Here is a 20,721-nt window from a genome sequence, read left to right on the forward strand (position 1 = left end):
TGTTTGTATTTATATATATTTTTTTCTTTTTCTTTTTTGTTATATTGACAAGATTTGTTACAGAATTGTTAAGTTGTATTCTGTCAATAATAATAAAGACATTTTTTTTAAAGGTATTAATTACACATGGAAAATAATGAAGTTATTAAATGAATTATGGAGAAAATATGAACTTTTTTGAAAATGTCTCAATGGGTCAAGTTTAAGTTGTGTTTGTCAAAACGGAAGCTATTTGGAGTCTTTTTTTTGTCCTCCGTTTCTGATCAGCTGCTTGTTTAACAAGCAGAAACCACTTCAAGTGAAACTTTTATTTTGGCAAGTCATTTTGAATCATCACTTCACTTCCTTTCACATTTCCAAGCCACTGCTTGCCCAAAGTGGGCGTGGCCATGATCGACAGGTCCCAGCGTTTTGCGGAAGGAGGCGGCTCACACCCAACGAAAGGAAGTTGCAATGGAGCGAAGCGGCTCGGGAAGGTGGCGGCGACGCGACGACAACCGAACACCTGAGAACGCAAAGGTGATGCGGACGGGGGAATGCGGTCACATGATGCCGTTGGTGAAGTACTGGAAGCCGTGGTAGAGTTTTGTGGTGAGCGAGCGCATGGAGCCCGCCGCCATCATGTGGTCACATGGAGCCCGCCGCCATCATGTGGTCACATGGAGCCCGCCGCCATCATGTGGTCACATGGAGCCCGCCGCCATCATGTGGTCACATGGAGCCCGCCGCCATCATGTGGTCACATGATGCCGTTGGTGAAGTACTGGAAGCCGTGGTAGAGTTTTGTGGTGAGCGAGCGCATGGAGCCCGCCGCCATCATGTGGTCACATGGAGCCCGCTGCCATCATGTGGTCACATGGAGCCCGCCGCCATCATGTGGTCACATGATGCCGTTGGTGAAGTACTGGAAGCCGTCGTAGAGTTTTGTGGTGAGCGAGCGCATGGAGCCCACCGCCATCATGTGGTCACATGGAGCCCGCCGCCATCATGTGGTCACATGGAGCCCGCTGCCATCATGTGGTCACATGGAGCCCGCCGCCATCATGTGGTCACATGATGCCGTTGGTGAAGTACTGGAAGCCGTCGTAGAGTTTTGTGGTGAGCGAGCGCATGGAGCCCACCACCATCTGCTCCACCAGAATCTGCAGCTGCTCCTCCGTCAGGCTCATGTGGAAGCGCTCCTTCAGGCCCCGCATGGTGCTGGAGCCGTGGAAGCAGGGCAGCTGCGAGCCTGCGGGACACGCCCACCGTCAGCGTGCGTGTCGTTGTCGGCGTGTGCGTGCGCGCTCACCTTGTTGCATGATGTCCACAATCTGCAGCACGCGCTCCATGTGCTTGCGGGCGGCGATCAGGCCCTGCAGCATCAACATCTTGTAGTAGTTGAACATGTCGCCGTCGGGACCGCCCATCACCTGAGCCACACACACACACATGCATGATACAGGCGGGCGGGCGGGGCTACGACGGCCGACGGCACGACAAAGACACCTCGACAAACTCGGCGGTGAGTTTGAAGGCGGACGTCTCGAAGCCGAGGTTCTTGGGCGAGCTGGACAGGATGAAGCCAAAGTCGATGTGGACGATGCGGCCGCAGGCGTCCAGCAGGATGTTGCCGTTGTGCCTGCAGGGGGCAGCGCAACAAAAAGCTGAGAAAGCTCAGCTTGGACAAATCCCAAAAAGTGGCACGGCGCCAGCGCACCACAGGAAGTTTGCTTTGTAGCGGACATTTTGGCTCCATTTCAAATTGTGACCAAAAATGTACCACCGGACAAACCCGTCGTGCTTTTGGTTGACTTTTGAAGAAAAAAAAACGATAACCAGACGATTATTGCCCTTCAAACATCGGTCAAAACGAGTCGTTTCCCTGTTATCCAAAGCGAAGTTTCCGACGCTGTGAAAGCACCCCGAATGCACCATTTTGCTTACGTAGCATTAGCAACAAGAAAATGTTTTTTTTTTGTGGCCATTTTAATGGTGACGATGTTGAATTTATGGTATGTGGGAATTTCTTGGATGTTGAAATTCATCCCTCCAGTCAAAGCAATGACTTAAATGTCAATGAAATGATATAAATGTGAAATGTTGAATCTGCCACTGGACATGTATGGGAAAAATGAGGGCACCGAAATGTGGGCAAGGCAGGAATCCTGGGAATGAAAAAAAAATGCTAGCGCCCGCGCCGCGAATATTGGGAATCCTTTGAAATTGGATGGAAAATGTGGACAAAAAAGAAAATTGGGGGCTCATTTTTCATTGATTGATTGATTTAGAAAAGCCACCATTAATTTCAATCCTCCACAAATCCAATTGCAGGTCCGGTGAGGTTGCGCCGACAGCCTCCAAGTCACGCTAGCTGGTTAGCTTCTACTCAAGCAGCTCGGCACGTTTCGCCGGACGGCACGACTGACCTGTCCTTGACCTGCAGCAGGTAGCAGATGAGGCTGTAGCCGGCGCAGCTCTGCACAAAGTTCCTCTGCGCCGACAGGAAGGCCTCGGTGGTGGTGGCGCCGTGTTCCTGCAGGAAGTAGTCCAGCAGCGACAGCTGGCTGTGCTTCTTCACCTGATGCAGCGACACGGCGTTCACCACCGGCTCGATCATGCCGCTGTCCGACGACAGCACCAGGATCTTGTAGGGCTTGATCCACAGAGGCACGCGCTCCGCCTCCCAGATGGACTGACGGAGGGAAGGAGGGCGGGGCTTAGACGGCCGCAGGACAGCGCGGCGCTAGCGGGCGGCCGCTTACCTTCAGCTGCTGCAGCACCTGGAAGGCCAGCAGCTCCTGACGAAGGTCGTCGCCGCACTTGACGATGACGGACAGAAGACGCCAGGTGGGCAAGTGGCCGTAAGGGGAACCCTCGCGGATCCTCCTGAACGACACGGCGCAGGTTACGGGACAAGTGCGGCGGCGGCGGCGGCGGACGCCTACCGACCTCAACTATTCAAACTCATTTCATCACAAATGTTTGGATGAACTTCCACAATGAAGGCCATTTTGCTTTCTCGACATTGGCGGCCAATTGCGTTCCAAACCGATTGTTGTATGAATGACCTTGAAAGCGCCGCATGTGACGGCGCCGCATGTGACGGCGCCGCAATTGACGTGAAGTGAGCTTTGAAATCGTGCCAACTAATTGCTGCTTGTTCCAGAGTTTTAATCCGGGCCACGGAGGCCGATTGCGGATCGACGTCTTTTTTTGGTGTTGCCGATTTTGCACTTTCAATTCATTGCATTTGCATGCACGTCTTCTAGGATTTTGCTCACGTCCGTTCCGTTGCTTTTGTGGAGAAAACGTTTTTCATTCTTGCAACTTCCAAAATAACAGATTTCTTCTTCATTTTGAGGAATTGGAACCCGAACGGATGGGAAACAAAAGAGTGAGGAGGAGAGAGTGAAGACGGCACAAGACGTCTGCTTGTCCACGACCAATCGGCGCCGAGCGCGAGTCACCGATTTTCATTGTCAAGATGCTTGCGCCATCTTCACTCTCTCCTCCTCACTCTTTTGCTTCCCATCCGTTCGGGTTCTAATTGCTGAAAATGAAAAGGACATTTTGGAAATTGTGCAATTTGCATTTGTTTGTATTTCTTGGAAGGCGCCATGAAAATCGACCGATTCTCACCGGACTTTCTCCTCCCACGGCTCCTTGAGGGCCACCGCCGACGGGTCCTCGGGGTCCCGCTTGAAAGTGGTGGGGGTCTGCGCCAGCTGCTCCGACAGACGCCGCCTGCATTCCAATGACGCGTCATCGGCGGAAACGTCAAAGCGCCGGCTGCCGACCGCGTGCTGCCGGACGCCAAGAACCAACCTGATGTCGCCGGCGGCGATGAAGACGGGTTCTTTGCTCTCCAAACTGCCGACGCTGTCCACCGAGAACTGACTGATGTTGTCGCAGCTGGCGTGAACCTCCGGAAGCTGCCGGAAAGAGGCGGCATTCCCGTCAGGTGGCGCAGCGGAAAACGCGGGCCGACGGCGCACGAGCGGACGCGCACCTCCACCTGCAGCTGGCCGATGTCGTCCACCGACCAGGCCTCGTCGTCGTTGTCGTAGTTGGGGACGGTGGAGAAGCTTCCGGCGCGCTGCTCGGCGCTCATGCCGCAGTCCGGCAGGTGTTCCACCGAGCGCGTGCTCCTGATGCGGTTCTCGGGGATTCGGGCCGGCACGCTGGACGTCTCAAAGTCGGCCACCTCCAGAACCTCCACGTAGATAAGGTAGGGCGCCTGCGGGGGTCGGTGGGGGTCATTGCTTCACTTGGAGATGGCGCCAAAGCAACATGTTGACATTGCACTTGGCCAATATGTCCCTTTTGCAGACGATAACAAATATGCTGTGGTGCCTTGACATAGCAGTTGAATTTGTTCCATGGCTGTGCTCACAACTCAAAACACCGGCACCTTAAATGATTTTTGCCAGTGGAATGAAAGAAAGTCGTTTGGAAAAGTGAGCACAGCCATGTTGGACAGTTTCATGCTGCATCCCGTTCATTGTGCCGCTCCTGCTGCGCTCGCCTTGGCCACCGGGGGCAGTAACACGATTCGTGCAAAGAGACGACGGACGAGCTCACCTTGTCCTTGGAGTTGAGCACGACGGCCTGCGTGTGCGGCACCCGCACCACGTGGTGCTCGAAGGCGGCGGTGGGCAGCCAGACGCGGGCGGGAAGCTTGTGGTTAAGCAGTGACAGCTCCGAGATCAGCCGCTGCGTCTTCTGCTCTTTGGTGGGCAGCGTGGCCAGACGCTTGCCGATGCCCATCAGAGACTTGATGAAGTCGCGCTGCGGCGCCAGGCGCACCGGCTGCCGGTGGGCGGGGCCACCACAACAACACAAGCCGGCAGCTGTTAGCTTTGGTGCAAATGAGCCGCAAGTCATTTGCACAACAAAACTCATCAAAACTAAAAGGCATGCCACAAACTCATTAGACCCGAGTTGAAAGGACAAAAGTCAAAATCAAATCAAAAGAAACAAAAAGGAAAAATGACAAATACAATCCTGACTGGCACTTGCACGACCAGCAGGAAAAAATGAATAAAATCATAATCATGATTATTTTGGACCGATATTGACTAGGGCTGGGTTTCATTTTATTATTTTTTTTTAAATCAATATTCCTTTTCATAGCCCAATATCGATTCATATAACCATGAATCGATACTTTTGTGATCAATGCAATTGCATTGGATGCAACTTTAAATGTAAATATTCATAAAAAAAAAAATCATACTAATGCAAGAAGCTTCTATTTGCAGCGTTGATACTTCTGAGAATGTAAAATTGGTACAGCATGAAATCATTAAGTGAATTGAAAACGTGCATCGAATCGCCCATTCTGAAACCAACCAACTGAATTTCGGAAATCGGAATGGACGCCCAGCTGCCCCATGATTGACGTCACAATTGATAAACACGATTTGTCCAGCGGCGGGCGGCGAGTGAGCGGAACATTTGCACATTTCTTTTCTGTTGGCCGAAGCAACGAGCTGCTTTGCCAGCCGACATCAGGAGGAGGAGAAGAAAGATAGAAGAAGAACCCGAAGCCAATGTCCAGCCTGATTGACGGACGGCGGCGCCGTTTTCCACAATGCAGCGCAAGTTACAAAACTTACGGCATGGCTGATCAAGTCCATCGAGTGCAGGCTGGAACTTTCCTGAGGGTCAGAGGTCAGAGATCAGAGGAGGCAAGCTCCGCCTCCTGCCTCACCACTTCCCATTTCCTGATTGCGATGCAGCTCAAGGCGAGCGTTTGCTTACAATTTGCAGACGTTGCCATCGTGCCATTGCAACACACAATGTCAGTGTTTGGGGGGGTTCTTATGTTTGCTTCCGTATCGGACTCGAGACAAGACGCAAGCGCGGGACGCGACGCGTGAGGATTTGAGTTTGTCAGAGATGGGACGCGAGTCGACGGGGAATACCGCCCATGTGACGAGCTTGCGGAAAAGGGAGGAAACGCCAGTTGCGTCTTTTCCGCGTGCGAAGGTTGCACGAACGAGCCCAAAAATTAGATGAGGTGCCGGCGTGGGAGAAAATGCAAAGGGACAACTTCATTCAGGGAGGGGCCACGCTGGGCAAAATGTCAGCAGCCCAAACGAAATTGTTGTTGTTTTTTTTTTTGGTTTTTGTTTGCGGTTCATCGAATGAATACTTTTTGTTCCAGCAACGCAAGATGAATCACAAAAGTGTGTTTCCGAAGAAAAACTTTCACCTAAATTCCACTTCGATGTACCCCCCCCCCCCTCGTTATTATCAAGTATTTCTATTTGGTGACTAACGAAGAAGACAACTTTTGCCGGTCGTGTGCAAGCGCACATCGCGGGTGCAAGCAGCCTCCACAAAGTCCACCGGCAGCCTGAAAAAGCTGACAACCGCTTTCCGTCCGCACAAGCAGGCCACGAAATCTTTGCCAACGGCGAACGGCGCCCGCCGCAAGTGCTGGGAAAAATGACTACATTATCGCCAAAAACCCTCTTTTTGTTCATCGTCATTTGTCAGTTCACAGCACACAAAGCGCTTGCTTATTTCCCACAGCAGGCGGCAGCCATGACGCACAACTGCCAGTCGTCCTACGTTACAAGCTGACGGTGCCAAAAACAAAAAGCCACCTCCAAGATTGCTGGGTCCTCCTTCGCACCTTTCGACCAACGCAGGGCTTGAAATCATCCGTTTGCGTGTCGACGTCACGCGTGCGTTTTTAGCCTCGTGAAAAGACAAGGATTTCCCCAAAACGGAATGTCATCGGGGCAGCCCCAAAAGCGTTGCTGGGATGCTTGCAGGAGGCAATTTCTAGCCGGCGGCGCCGGCGTTGGCTCCTCCTAGCATAGCGACCCGCTTGGGCTGGCTCATATTGCGCTTTCGCTCCTGAAGTGAGTCACGGAAAGTTGAAAAGTTGCGAGTAGCGACATCCTCCAACGAGCCAGAAAGAGGGAGAAGCCGTGCTAGCTGCCGTGCTAGCTGCTATGCTAAGCGGCTAACGTTAGCAGGGACGTGGCATTCGTGTGGTCCATGACGCTTTTCACAAAAGTCTGCTTGGAACTTTGACCAGCAAAATAGCAGGCAACTCGATCGCTGAGTATCTGGAGAGAGAAACGAAAGCTCCGCGCTTAGCAAATTCATGCGACACACTTCGGCAAACAGGAAGTGATGAGATTGTTTTGGTGTTCCGGCGTCAGAACGTCAGCCGGGAGGACGATTAAACGTTGATTCCTATTGATAAGCGATAAGTCGGAAAATGGATGGAACAATACATTTAACATCACTTCATGTTATCGCAGTCTGGAGTTTTGATTTTGACTTTTGAAATCGACGCAATAAATATTCCAAAAATGACATTGCATATTAGAGCTCATTATTTATCACTTTTTTTTTTTATCCCTCTTATTTCCATGAATACAATTTGTGTCACGGCGCCTCTTCGGTTTGCACTTGACGCATTTCTCATTTCATAAATATGTAAACAGTCGTAGTGTGTTTTCGTAAAGAATAACTGAAAATATATTGTAGCACGCCGTTATGGTGATCTCGTGACCGAAGAATTTTTCCATATCGCCCAGCACTACGACGCGGCAGGTGGCGGTTACCTCGTCGTGGCTGCTCTCCACTTTGGGGTTGCTGGCCGTCCTCTTCAGGTTGCTGCTCAGGCTGACGGCGGCGGCGGCGTCCGACTTGGAGCGCTGGTGCGTGCGTTTGGAGGGCGACAGGCCGTGCTCGGCGGGGGGCGCGCCGGCGGCGCAGAAGGCCGTCAGCGTCAGGGGGTCCCGGCGGGCCCGGCCGGCCGCCGGCTTCAGCTGGTCCGACAGGATGAGCTTGCGCAGCTTGGCGCCCCGCGAGTGGCGCTGCGTGGAGATGTGCATGTCGGACGAGTACGCCGCCAGCAGCCAGGCGCACTGCAGGCTGAACGAGATGCTCTGCCGGCAGCGGTGCACCTGAGGGACACGAGCCGGCAAAAGGTCACCGCGCCGACAAAAAGGAAGACTTCCTTTGCTCACGTGAAATTCCTCTTTCGGGCATTGCCGTGGCAAAAATATCAATATCAAAAAATAAACAATGTTGGTGGCGATGCTACCAACAAACGCAAATGAGATGAGTGGTGGCCCAAGTCGGCTCCTCCAGGGTCCCGAGCCCGCCTGTTTTCCACCTGACTCACGATCCAGATCGTTATCAGGCTTCAGAAAAGCTTGCCGATGAGCTGATCATTACATTCAGCTGCATTGAAGGAGGGAGACAAGGAAAAACTGGCAGGACTGGAGCGGACTTGGGCACCGCTGCATTACATGCTAGCATGAAGCTAATCTTTCTATTTGCTCAATGCCAGAAGAATGACAAAAGGATCCCCCCCCCCCCCTCTCCGTGACTGTCTACTAAGTCCCAAGTTGACACACTACGCATTTCATGAGAACAGCCGGCAAATAGCAGGAATGGGCGTGGCCTCACGAGCAACGCTAGCCGCTGCGAGCTGTGGCCGACTTCAGGCGCCGTTTGGCGTTTTGGATGAAAACATCCCGCATGGCTCAGCACTTTCTTATCTTGCCGACCCGATGCCGCCGCGGCATCCGTTCCCAAATCTGGCTTTGCTTTCCCCAGCGTCCGACTGCGTGTGCATGTAAGGCGCGGGCGCGTGTTTGCGTGTGCTGCGCGCACCCACCACGTAAGGTTTGATGGCGTCGCCGACGTGCTCGTCCATGTGCACGTACATGTTGAGGAGCTGCGGCAGGAAGAAGTCCACGTCGTCGTGCGGGAAGCTGAAGAGGCGGTTTCCGATGTAGGCCTGCACGCCGGGCTCTTTGGAGTTGTACAGGTAGGAGATGGCCATGGACACGTCAAAGAGTTTAGACTCAAACAGGCGCAGGAGCCACGACTGTTTGGACGGGTTGGGACGCTGGCGGCGCCGGCCGCCCCTGGGCGAGCCGTCCTCGTCCCGCTCGCTGTCCGCCGGCCCGTCCCCGTCGCGGTCCGCGTGTCTCAGCTTGAGCTTGTGCAGGACTTCCCGGCACGCCCTCTCCGCCGCCGCCGCGTCGATCAGCAGCCCCGCCCCCTCGCCCGCCCCCTCGCCCGCCCCCTCGCTGATGATGCCCAGCGGGGGCGTGCCGACGGGGCTCTGGCGCGGGGAGGGCCCGTCGTGTTCCGAGGAGAGCTCCGCCTTCTTTTCCTCCATGGAGAGCGGCGGGAGGGAGGCTCCGCCCACCTCCGCTACAGCACAAACACAAGAAGACGGGCTACGTTGAAAAGGCTCCAATATTTTTGGAGCGTGAAATTGCACACGGAGCCAGCAGGGCGGCGCTAACACGACAAACGGAGATGACAAAAGTCCTTCCTGCTTGTGTCGTTTGTCGACGGCAGCTGCTTTTGTTCCTGCTTTGCTCCTGCTTGCCTGCTTTGCAACTTTTTTACTTTTTCTGGATTTCTTTCCGTTTTCACATGCAGTCGGCTGCGGCCATTTTGTGTTTTCTCCTCACGTTAACGTGAGCACCGCCTGCTAACTGCCCTGAGCAAGATTGTTCCTCTTTCTTTTTGTTATTGGATTTTGCCATTTATGACGTTTGAAATGTGAGAAAAAATGTGTGCTGAGGGTTTTTACAGCCTTAAAACTTATCCAATAAATGATCGAACTGAGTACTTTGCGGATTTCACCTATTGCGGCTATTTTTGGGAACGCAACCCCAGCGACAAACGAGGGAAGACCGCATTGACGTGACGTTCGTTTGTTTTGGCAAAAAAAGCACGAGACCAGGATCATCACTCAAACCGTTAACCTGTAATGAAATCATTTCAAGAGGGGAAGTATAATAAGCGAGTGAAATGATGTGCTTGCACAAGTGTGCACCCCCCTCTTCTAACTGAGGATGTTTAGAATCATGAACCAATCCCATTTTGACATCTGCCGCCGGTGTCCGCCACTTTTAAGTTTGCGTGCTCTCGTATCCTTTTCTTGTTTAGCTCTTTCACAGCGTGTGAAGGTTTTGTGCCGACATCTGCTGCCATTTGGGATTAATCTTCAGTCGCTCCACGTGGACTGAGGATGCAGCAGTAAGAAAAATAATCAAATAATCCTGTTGCGCTCCAATTCAAAGGCATTTGTTCTCCACCAGTTTTCAAAAACACAGAAGTCCACTTTTCCAAAACCCGTCATCCAATGTTCAAATGTTCCATGTGTTGCATTGTGCTCGGATTGATGCGGCACTCACTCAGAAATGTGACAGTCGGTGTCGGGTTTGAGAAAAGGTGTCAGCTTCAAGGCTGCAAATGAGCGCATTTCGCGCCGCATGCAACGGCGTTGGAAAGCAAACACGCAAAGCAGCGTTCGCGTGGCGCAAACTATTTGAGCCTCATCTCATTTCTCCATTTGAAAATTCCATGGTCAGGGATGTGCAAGTAGCAGGCTGCATTTGGCTCACAGCGCCACTTAGAGGCCCTTTGAAGAATTACCCATTTAAAAAATAGATACAGTATATGGTTTGTTTCTCGGGTGGGGGAAATGATAAACATATTTCCTGCGGACCCAAACACACTCGTGGTTACCCGAAGCCTACTGATGAAAGATTGCGTCTGCCTGCATGGTTTCAGCTGCCGATCAGCGTCCTGTTTACATGCTCGCACCTCCCGCGAGAAATCCAATCGAGGAGCGAGGCGGAAGGACTGAGGGAGAAACGTTTGGGAGGGAAATGAGGAGTCATCCCGCAATGGCGTCATTTCATGGGGACGCCGACGTCTTCGTGGCTGAGTCGTTACACGCAGCAGCACAAATGAAAGTCCACTTAATGCTTCAAGCAGGATCACAATAGCGCTGGTACTCTGCACATTTTTTCAGACGCAAAGACGATTGTGATTGGTTCATCCCAAGTACGTCTAAAATCCAGCTGGCAGCACATTTTTCGAGCATTGAATCATACATATTGCTTATGTATGGCATTGAATGCAAAATCCGTGGGAACCAACAGCGCATTTTGATATTCGTTATGTGCCCAAATGCATTTGACAAAATGACAAACTAGCCAACACCGAAACAGGTTGTTGCTATTGACAATTCCGAATCAAAATGGTGGCGAAATGACCCTTTGCGTTCATTGAAAAGCATTGGACTTTGGATCTTGGTCATTTCATTTGTTGAAGATTATTTTTTATTTCAAAAGGTGTTGAAACAATCTTTCTGCTTTGTATGCCAGTCACAAGCAAAAGCAATACAAGCCGCCGTTCGTTTTCACCGTATTTAGGATGCATTGGAGAATGATCAGAAATGTCCGGAGGTTCGGAACGGTCAATTGGGCCATTTTGGTCCCAAACTGAACAGACGATAGCACTAACTGTCCGTCGCAGGGGTCCAATTTGTATTGTTTCAAAAATCCCTGAGATTAACGGGAAGAAGAAGAAGGACTGAAATGAAATCACTGATTAGAAAAACCGCTCCTTAACAAACCAAAAAAGTTACTACGGGCTTCGCAAGTTGCCAATTCTCGTGATGGGAGAATAATGAAAGCTCGCGAAGGCGATAACTTCATCATTGGATTTTTAGTGGGCATTTTACGGAACTGTCTAAATCCACAAGTTGCAGCCTATGACCAATGATTCAGCCTTTGACCAATATTTACATTAGCCTCCCCTGGACCCGAACACAAGCATCAAATTGTTGGGCACGTCTTTGTGGGCTAGCGGCTAACATTAGCACAAGCTGGACTAGCATCGATCAGATTAGCACAAGTGAGCGCTAGCAGTCTGCTGGTACGGTTTGGTTAGCCGGGCGGCTCCAAGGCTGTCGGATCGCACTCGGAGGCTTTTCGTTAGCATTAGCCAACTGTTGCTACGTATCACGAGCAAATACCCGAGCTAGCTCGTGAGCAAAAAGCTAAGCTAACGTTGCTTGAACTGCGTGACGTGTTTACGGGCGGCTCGCTCGTACCTTGTTGAACTTCGGCGGCACTCAATGTTGTCGTCAAGTCAACTTTGTCGCCCCATTGATGCTGTGTACCACCCGCGGCCGCAGAGGACGTTGGCCATTGGCCGCCAGGGGGAGACACGCAGCTTTATGTATACGCCTCACCGCTTGCCGCCATATTGGGCCGGTCAACATTCTGGTGACGCGCTTGTGTCGAAGGAAGTGGTCTATGGCATCTTCTCAAACATTTCACACAAAAGAAGCTCCTAAAATGTATCCATTTGGTTCTCCCAGTAGCAACATCACAGCTAACTTGGGAATACAGAAGCGCAGTGTGCCTAAATGTTGATCAAAATCGAGGTGAATTCATCTTTTTTTGTACGTGACGTCACAGACCTCATAGGAATGGAACACCCCCTCCCGGACGGTGGTCGGCAAAAGAACCACTTGCCTCGTAGAAATCCATTGAATCACTTACAGCAGGGATAGCGAGATCCGGTCCTCGGGGGCTGTGGTCCTGCAGGTTTTGGATATTTCCCTTCAACATAGCGGATTCATGATCAGCTCATCAGCAAGCTCCGCATAAGCCTGACAACGATCCTGTTCATTGGAATCAGCTGCAGTTCGAGTCGGAAAACCTCTAAAACCTGCAGGAGTCCGGCCCTCGAGGACCGCAGTTTGCCATCCCTGACTTACAGTGTTTGGGGTAGATGCCACCGACTTCCGGGTTTCACGCATCAGCGTCGTTTCCGGCCACTGATGGCCGCGTTCCAACACTCGCCCCCGCCCACCCGCGAGCAGGCCATCTCAACTTTCAGGCAGACACTGCACGCTGTCTCGCACCCTTCGACGGGAACACAATAGCGAAGGCGGCGTCACAAAGGCGGAAGAGCAAGAACTGGGACGCGGCCCACATGTCGCAAACAGGAAACGGAAACACAGCTGATGTGTGAAAAGCAGGAAGTCGGAAGTCCCGCCTCCTCCGTGGCATGTACCCCACAGTCCTCTATCTCATCGATTATCTTCTCAAATGGTCGTATCTTGCTGTGCTGCCGGTTCGACTAATAGACAAGAAAGGGTATAAAACCAAACCTTAGTTGTTGTTGTTTTTTTTATCTCATACCTACTGATGAAGATAAAAGACGTCGGCGGGAGCAGCAGCACTCCAGCCAGGCAGCAATCATCTGTTGTGAGGTTGCTAGATCAATGCTCATAGATTTGACGAGCAAACAAACACTCTGACAAAGATTGTGACAGAGGTGTCGAATGACGCGTTTCAAATCACATTAACCAACCACATAGTTGCACAAACGCACAGCTTCGTTTTTAAGTGGACCTTCTTCAAAACTATGAAGTGCATTTGACCATTTAATAACGGGGAATTTGGTGCTTGGGAGTTTTTCACTCGAGTCCTAATCAGGAAATGACCGAATCGCTTGACCGTCATTTGTTCCACGCTAGTCAACATCATAACATCATCATAGTGTAGAAGGAAACGTGTCAAAATAAGACAGTCAGCATGATCAACAAGTTTGACCTTCGCATTACCAGGTATTTTGTCCCCCGGTGCGAGCGTAGCGTCTCGTCCCAGAGACCGCCAGCGACAAGCTTTAAAATCAGGAGGACGGACGGCATTGATGACGTCATGATGTCGGTCGTGCGCTGTGAAATGCGTCAAAGTCGGCCATTTGATGAACGTGGTCAAAACAGAAGGTAAGGGGCCGTTTTCAAACTAGCAAACTCCAACTGAAGTCAAAATGGCGATCGAAGAGGAAATGTGCCACTTGGACTGACAGGCCAACTTTGGTTGAAGTCGTCGACTCCGCAACTCATAATCACTTTTAATGAGTCAAATAACAGTCGCTAAGTCGCTCCGGATCGTCCGTCATTGGGCAGCCATGTGATCATGTGACGTCGGTGCAGAAAGTCGACGCGGGTTGTTGCACTTTTCATTTCCAAACCTAAATCCAGAAGATTCCATTTGACCGCAACAGTTTTCAAGCCGGGGCGCATAAATGCGGAATGTGAGCCCAAACAGGCGGCAACAATCGAACGGGCTGCGGTTGGCATCGGTCAGCAAACAATACCCTCAACAGGCTTCTTTTTTTTCGGGGGGGGGGGGGGGGGGGGTCACATTTATTGCAAAAAGCCAAGTCGACGACCTCATGGAAGATCACAACAAGCGTTTGGAAAATACATTTGCAATATTGAGTCGTGCAGAGGAAAACCTTCGGGTGACCATCGGATTGGAAAGGCAGACGGGGTCCGACTGACAGGGTCCGACCGACAGAGTCCGACTGACAGGGTCCGTCCGACGGGGTCCGACTGACAGGGTCCGACCGACGGGCACCCGAAGAACAAGCCAGGAATGTCTTGGGGGGTCACAGCCAGATGTCGGACGTGCAGTCTCCTCCGGGGTACCTCAGCTCGTGAGCCAGTGCCGGACCGCCGGGCTCCTTGCCAAAGTCCACAAGGAAGTTCTCGTTGAGACTCAGACCCCCCTTGAACGAGTCCACGTCGATCTGCATCATTACGGAGCCCTCCCTGCAAACCGCATTAGCAACATTACAATCATCATGGCCCAAAAAAAAAAAAAATGCGTGTGCGTGCGAGAAGGCAAGAGGAAGAACACTAACCGGACCATTTCAGGGTAGAACTGTTTGTCCCAGCCGCTGTAGAGCGACGTCGTCACGTACAGTCTTCGGCCATCCAAACTTAACTGTAACATCTGAGGACCCCCGTGGACACGCTTGCCCTAGACACGCACACACGCACACACGCACACACACACACAACTCAAGCACAGATCACAAACAAACTCGATCAAGCAGTAAGCAGAAAGACAGTCGGGGAGTTCCTGTAGATATAAAAGTCCGGACCCACAAGTGACTCGCAGCTAGGTGGGCAAAAACATCATCGCTGCATACAAATCCAAATGAATCAGACAGAAACAAAGACGGTTCAAACAATCAATTCATAACATAAAGACCGTAAAAGACTAAAAGATTGACGAGTCTCACACGGAGTCAAAAGCCAAAACAGAAAAACGTGTTTGAAGGCGAGTTTTAAAGATGGACGTGGTGGCGGTCCTGGGGGAGCGGGAAGGGGGGGTGTAGAGAGTGGGCACGGATTTGCTGTTTCTAAAGGAGGGGCTTGACCTGAGCCAGAAGCCAAAGATGAGGAGGGAAAAAAAGCTGGATTTGACAACAGCAGTCAAAGGAAATGCTGTGTTTTCTTAAGACGGAACCCAGAGGCAGCAAATACAGGAGGGGCCCCAACATGGAACCCTGCGGAACAACATACGAAGGTGAGGCAGAGCGAGACTCGGGCCAACCAAGGCCAACCAAAACAACAAAACAGTAGAATGTGAAAGAGACGACTTGACTGGATCGGTCGCTAAGAAGCTGGAATGAAAAACGCGTTGACTCGATGGGCAGCAAGATGACAAACACTCGTCAGTCATGCAGATGTGGTGTCCGGGATACCTGAATAAAACGGGGCTGAGGTTGTGGCTGCTTTTCCGGGTCCTCCAGGACTCGGACCGGCCCATCGCTGGTGATGCTGCCTCCCAAAAACACCTGCAGGCGGACAGACAGACGGCAAGTCAAAGCGTCTCTCCCAAAGTCCGCCGGACGACATCCTGTCACGTGACATCCGACCTGCCCGACCAGTCGAGGGTTCCTGGTGTCGCTGATGTCGTACTGTCGGATGTCCCCGTGCAGCCAGTTGCTGAAGTAAAGGAAGCGGTCGTCCAAGGAGATCAGGATGTCCGTGATCAGGCCTGCGGACGTACGGACAGATGTTGGGCGGGTTCGGGTTCGGCTTAGACGGGCCGCTTCGGCCGGTGGCAATGCAGACCTGGCATGTCGGGCAGCAGCCATCCTTCAACTTTCTTACTGGGAACGGCGATGACCTTCTCTGTGGCCCACTTTCCTGCCTGGAGGACAACACAGAAGGTTCGTGCCAAGCAGGACAAACATTTGCGGGGGAAAAGCTGGCAAGGTCAAAACCAGAAGGGCACAGCCGCTCCTGGAAGGCATGTCGGACCTTGCCGGTCTGAAGGTTAGGGTTGGCGCTCGCGGGGGGGGTTTTGCTCACGGGTGCTTTGTAGAAGCGGAACACGCTCCCCTTGAGAGCGCAGCCCACGAAACCTTCGGTGGCGTTTGGGTCATGGAGGAAGCGGACCTCAAGGGGAATGGCGCCCTCTTCTCCCAGGTTCAGGGTCTGCACTCTCTTGTGGGTGCTCCAGTCCCACACGTGAAGGGAAGTACCGTATTGACCTGGAACAACAAGGGTCTGGCGTGGGTTCTTACGTGCGGCCAAGATTCAAATGCTGACTCCAAGCTGAACCTCGAGCCGCCGAGTCCCAATTTGGGATTTCCAGCTTCTGAAGCTCAATCTCGGATCTCCTGACTGTCCTAGACTTCTGGAAATCTGTAAAGTTCTGATTTGAGTCGGCAAACTCGGGTTTCTAAGCGAACACGGTGAAGCTGCGTTTGGCTGCTGTGCTGCATTGCCACTGGAAGTCAAGCGGAAACGCTTTTAAATCCTGATGAAAAACTCTTAGGCAACGTTCACTCTTATGGTCTTTATTTAACTTGATTTCTTTCCTTTTAAAGGTCTTGACATGTTTTGCTTGCAAAAGTGCTTCAATGTCGCCAATACGTGTTCTTGAAGTCATTTGAACCAAGAAGCTCTTTTTCTTGTTATTCTGCTTGCAAATGATTTCCCAAGTTGTGCCTTTGCAGTTGCCTTCCTGACTAGAACCCGATGGTCTAGAACAGAGGTGGGCATCGAGGGCCGCAGTCCTGCAGGTTTTGCGTGTTTCCCTTCTCCAACACAGCTGATATATGATCAGCTCATCAGCAAGCTCTGCATAAGCCTGATAACGATCTTGTTGATTGGAATCAGCTTGTGTTGGAAGTGAGAAACCTCCAAAACCTGCAGGACTCCGGCCCTCGAGGACCGAGATTGCCCACCTCTGGTCTAGAACCTGATGGTCAATCCTCGAGATCCCGCTAGGACTCTCGTGTAAGTGGCGAGCTGAAGACAAAAAATCTGGAAAAATCTTGCGAGCCTGGGACATTTTTGGGCGTGACCAAACAAAGACAAGAGTCTTGTTGCCTTGTTGTTCTCACCTTCAGCGACATGAGCAGGATTAAAGCCACCGGCGAGGGCTTTGGGGGCCCCCCACTCGCTGCTGATCATCACGTTGTGGCGAGGCTGGTACCAAAAGTCGTAGCCGAAGGGGGCCGCCTCACCGGGCCGCTCCCAGTTGCCGACCACGTCAAACGTCTCGCCGTCCAGGAGCACAAAGCCGCCTGAAAGGGCGACAGCGGAGGCCAGTCCCAAAACCTGCACTTGCCCACTTGGATGCCGGTCTAACCTTTGCCTCCCCCGGACGGGTCCCCCATGCAACTGATCAGGATCTGACCGCTCGCCAGGCAGTGGGTGGTGTGCGGGTTGGCCAGGCCGCACTTCCAGTACAGCTCCACCGGCTCCACCGTCTGGCAACACAACCAGGGCCGCGTTACGCCCGCAGCCTTCCGGCCGCAGTCTGGACTCCAGACATTGTGAAAATTTCACACTTGGGACTTGAATATTTCTCAAACGCGATTGTGCTTTGGTGCACCCGAAGTCAATTGGTGACACGCATGTCGGCAACGGTTGGAAGATTGTCCGCTCTGTCAAACCTTCTCTCGCTACAAGACCGGCGTCAGGTCCTGCCGGACTTTGGGCTAGAAAAGACTCAAAACCTAGCGAGCATCTACAGCGTCCGACTGTCATTCGATGAGCCGGGTTAGGGTTTGACATTGCGATCGACGCTGATGATTGAAGTTGTGTTCGATCGGAATACGACGCGTCCTCCAAAATGGGCCAATAAGATGCCATTTATGGGACTTGACTGGCCCGAAATCAAATCACTCGGAACTCTCTTGAAACTTAACACGTGCGACTTCATGGCATCTTTGCTAGCCAATGATGAAAACCGGAGACCAGGACCACAGTGGGTCCTCGGTGACGGTAGGCGATGACTTTGGCGTCACCTTGTGGCAACTCCCAACAGATTTTTGTCTATTAGCGCTACGGTTTGCTTCCTGGATTCATTTGCCATCTTTGAAATGTGAATTTGGCCGACGGTGCTCGCTCGCTCAAAGACTCGTTTTTCAGTCGAACTTGATTTCAAACGGCCGTTGCACTTTTTCATGACCTTGTTTATGCTACTGGCTAACAAAGTCCATCAAATTCCGCAATTTAGCCAAAAGAAACTTTTCAATCGAGCCAAGTTTTTGGTCTTCGCTTTGAAAAGTTGATTGTGGCAAACCTAACGTGCGGCCGACGGACCTTGTGGAGTCTGGGCTTTCTGGGTTCGGTGCCGACGTCGACCACGTAGATCCGGGAGGAGATGAGGGCGGGCAGGATGAGTCGGTTGCGCTTCTTGGAGGCGTCGCCGAAGCAGCTGCTGCACGCGTTCCAGCCGCTGTGGTGGAGCTCGTCGTTGACGTTGGGCATGGGGAGGCGGTGGACCACCTGCCGACACCAAAAACAAGATGGAGCATCTGGACCGCCTGCCGACACCAAAAACAAGATGGAGCATCTGGACCGCCTGCCGACACCAAAAACAAGATGGAGCATCTGGACCGCCTGCCGACACCAAAAACAAGATGGAGCTTCTGGACCGCCGGCTGCACAGCAGGAGCCGGTCGGGCTTGCGGCGTTTTTGCAAGCGGCCAACATTGAAGCTCGGCTCCTGAAAGGGAACTTGAACCCAATTGGGGGCTTTGCGGACTAAAAGAAGCCGGAAGAGTTTTGCAACAAGGTAGAAGAAGCGAGGAGCTTTTTTTGTCTGCAAGTTGCACGTGCTCGACATTTTCAAGCAGACTTTGGCGCCATTCCAGGCCGGCGGGCGCCTCATCCTCGTCCAAAATTCGCTGCTTCTTCTTCAAACATCAGAAGATTTGAAACGGGAGGAGAATTCTACTTACAAATAAATCCACTTTTTGTGGCAAACACGAGGCCCTGGGGCCAGATTTGGCCCCCCACATCAAATGATGTGGGGGGCCAATCAGGTGTGTCAACTTCCCATGGAAATGGAGCGCAAACTTTTGTGGGCCTTTGCAACTTGGGTTGAAAGCTGACCGGGAGAGCAGACAAAAGAAGATGGAGGGATGAGGATGACGATGATGGCGACATCACCTGGCTGTAGGATGAAGATTGCGGGTCCACGTCCACGGTGGCCAAGTAGTCGGCCTGACGGACGGCCGTGTTGCGGTAGATGCACGGAAGGTAAACGATCTTCTCGCGCTCGCCTTTCAACACACGCACGCAAGCACAAACACGCACGCAGTCACATACACGCACATGCTGGGTGACGTGCACACGCGTGCGCACGCCAACACTCACCCTTCATGGCCTGGAGAGGGCTGGCATATCCTGGTCCGCATCCTGAGCAAGCAGCTGCACACAAACAAGGGCCAAAGGTCACAAGATGGGAAGCAGCAGCGTGACACGGCGGCAGAGGCGGAGCCGTGAGATTTTAGTCACCCCCCCCCCCCCCCTTCTGGGCCTCGTCATGATTTCATTCTTCTGCTCGTCTGGTAAACGGGCAGAATCCACAAGGACCGGATCAGCCTGCTTGCCGGTCCTTTCAAGCGCCACACGACCGACCGATAACTGTTACGCAAGCGGCGGCTAAACATTAGCAGGAAGTTGATGTTGCAAGTCAAGTCCAGTTGATCCGGGCCAGACTTTGTTGGACTTTTGGAGCAAAACGGTAAACGCTGCAACTTGTGCGACAACGCAAATCTTTTTCTTTTCAAAGTCACCAGAAGGTCACACGAGCAAGTCCACTTCCAAAACGTGGCCATGTTGAATGTGTTTCAGAACACGCTTGCAGCAACAACAACAACAAGCTTTTGCACACACAAAATGACCGGCAGGCCAAAGGTCGTCAACATGAAGACCAACGAGTTGCCTCCTTTTTGGACAATGCACAAATTGCATCTGCAAGTTGAGCAAATTGTTGCTTGCTCTGCATCAGCATTTGCATTTGCACGGCTCTCTAGTGTGTGTGTGTGTGTGGGGGGGGGGGGGGGGGGGGGGGGGGGGCTGCTGCTGGAAAAAAACAGGTCCTGCCAAGTGCAGTGAAAGATAACAGCAAGCGATTGTGGCTGTTTGGGTGAAAGTCCGCTTATGTAAGATCCCACACGCACGCACGCACGCACGCACGCACACAAAATCTGCGACAGGGGAGATTTCACCACAGATCAAAAACTCATATTTAGAAATCAATTCATGGAGAATTCTTGTAGGGCCATATTTTTCTCTTTTTTACAGCAAAACACTTTTAGATTCTAGAAAACAAGTCTTGAATTAGGCCGACACGGTCTGCGTGGGTCGAATCACAAGTGGCAACTTTTCCCAGGTGAAAAGTCAGCTCATTTGTCGGTCGAAAGCAAACGCATACAAACACACACGCGCACTCAAAGAAGCGCGCACTGGTCAAGTTTTTGCGTTTTGCGGTGGAGTGCCTCGTCGTGCCGCGTTGTGGTCCACTCACCCATGTTGACGACGTTGCGGTGTCCTCACATGCACGGAGCTTCAGCACACTTTTGTGGCCCTGCCCGGCCAATGAGATGTCGGGGGGCGAGCACAGTAGGAAATGGGCGGAGCGTCCGGTCAGAAGACAAACTTTGCTTGCGGTCACTTAAGGCCAGCGAGCCGCGCGGTCGTGTTTGGGCTATCGGTCGTGTTTGGGCTATCGGGCGTGTTTGGGCTATCGGTTATCCAGTCATATTTTCAGATCAGTGGCCACATACACACACAGTTAGCATAGCATAGCGTAGCGTAGCAAGTGCCAC

The 20,721-nt window shown here is 52.1% G+C and overlaps 2 protein-coding genes across 4 annotated transcripts; both read right to left on the bottom strand.

Moving 5' to 3' along the window:
• Window positions 1-293: 293 nt before the first annotated feature.
• pi4kb (phosphatidylinositol 4-kinase, catalytic, beta) lies at window positions 294-12,189 on the bottom strand. Of its 2 annotated transcripts, none has more exons than XM_077575070.1 (12): window positions 11,885-12,189; window positions 8,636-9,180; window positions 7,572-7,916; window positions 4,564-4,839; window positions 3,992-4,219; window positions 3,808-3,914; window positions 3,622-3,726; window positions 2,745-2,868; window positions 2,409-2,674; window positions 1,489-1,621; window positions 1,292-1,412; window positions 294-1,231 (listed from the first exon to the last, which is right to left on the bottom strand). In XM_077575070.1, the coding sequence occupies exons 2-12, from the start codon at window positions 9,143-9,145 to the stop codon at window positions 1,050-1,052; spliced, it is 2,397 nt and encodes a 798-aa protein (XP_077431196.1). In that variant the 5' UTR covers window positions 9,146-9,180; window positions 11,885-12,189; the 3' UTR covers window positions 294-1,049. The 2 variants fall into 2 exon arrangements, with proteins under 2 accessions (XP_077431196.1, XP_077431197.1); XM_077575071.1 differs by having other exon boundaries at window positions 4,564-4,791; window positions 11,885-12,187.
• Window positions 12,190-13,215: 1,026 nt separating this feature from the next.
• Window positions 13,216-20,533, bottom strand: selenbp1 (selenium binding protein 1). Of its 2 annotated transcripts, none has more exons than XM_077575092.1 (12): window positions 20,421-20,533; window positions 19,265-19,318; window positions 19,058-19,170; window positions 18,206-18,391; window positions 17,247-17,367; window positions 16,999-17,181; window positions 15,959-16,140; window positions 15,719-15,797; window positions 15,520-15,641; window positions 15,346-15,438; window positions 14,497-14,615; window positions 13,216-14,404 (listed from the first exon to the last, which is right to left on the bottom strand). In XM_077575092.1, the coding sequence occupies exons 1-12, from the start codon at window positions 20,422-20,424 to the stop codon at window positions 14,242-14,244; spliced, it is 1,419 nt and encodes a 472-aa protein (XP_077431218.1). In that variant the 5' UTR covers window positions 20,425-20,533; the 3' UTR covers window positions 13,216-14,241. The 2 variants fall into 2 exon arrangements, with proteins under 2 accessions (XP_077431218.1, XP_077431217.1); XM_077575091.1 differs by having other exon boundaries at window positions 15,908-16,140.
• Between the last annotated feature and the right edge of the window lie 188 nt (window positions 20,534-20,721).

This window comes from Vanacampus margaritifer, chromosome 9 (assembly GCF_051991255.1).
Source record: "Vanacampus margaritifer isolate UIUO_Vmar chromosome 9, RoL_Vmar_1.0, whole genome shotgun sequence".
NCBI lineage: Eukaryota > Metazoa > Chordata > Actinopteri > Syngnathiformes > Syngnathidae > Vanacampus > Vanacampus margaritifer.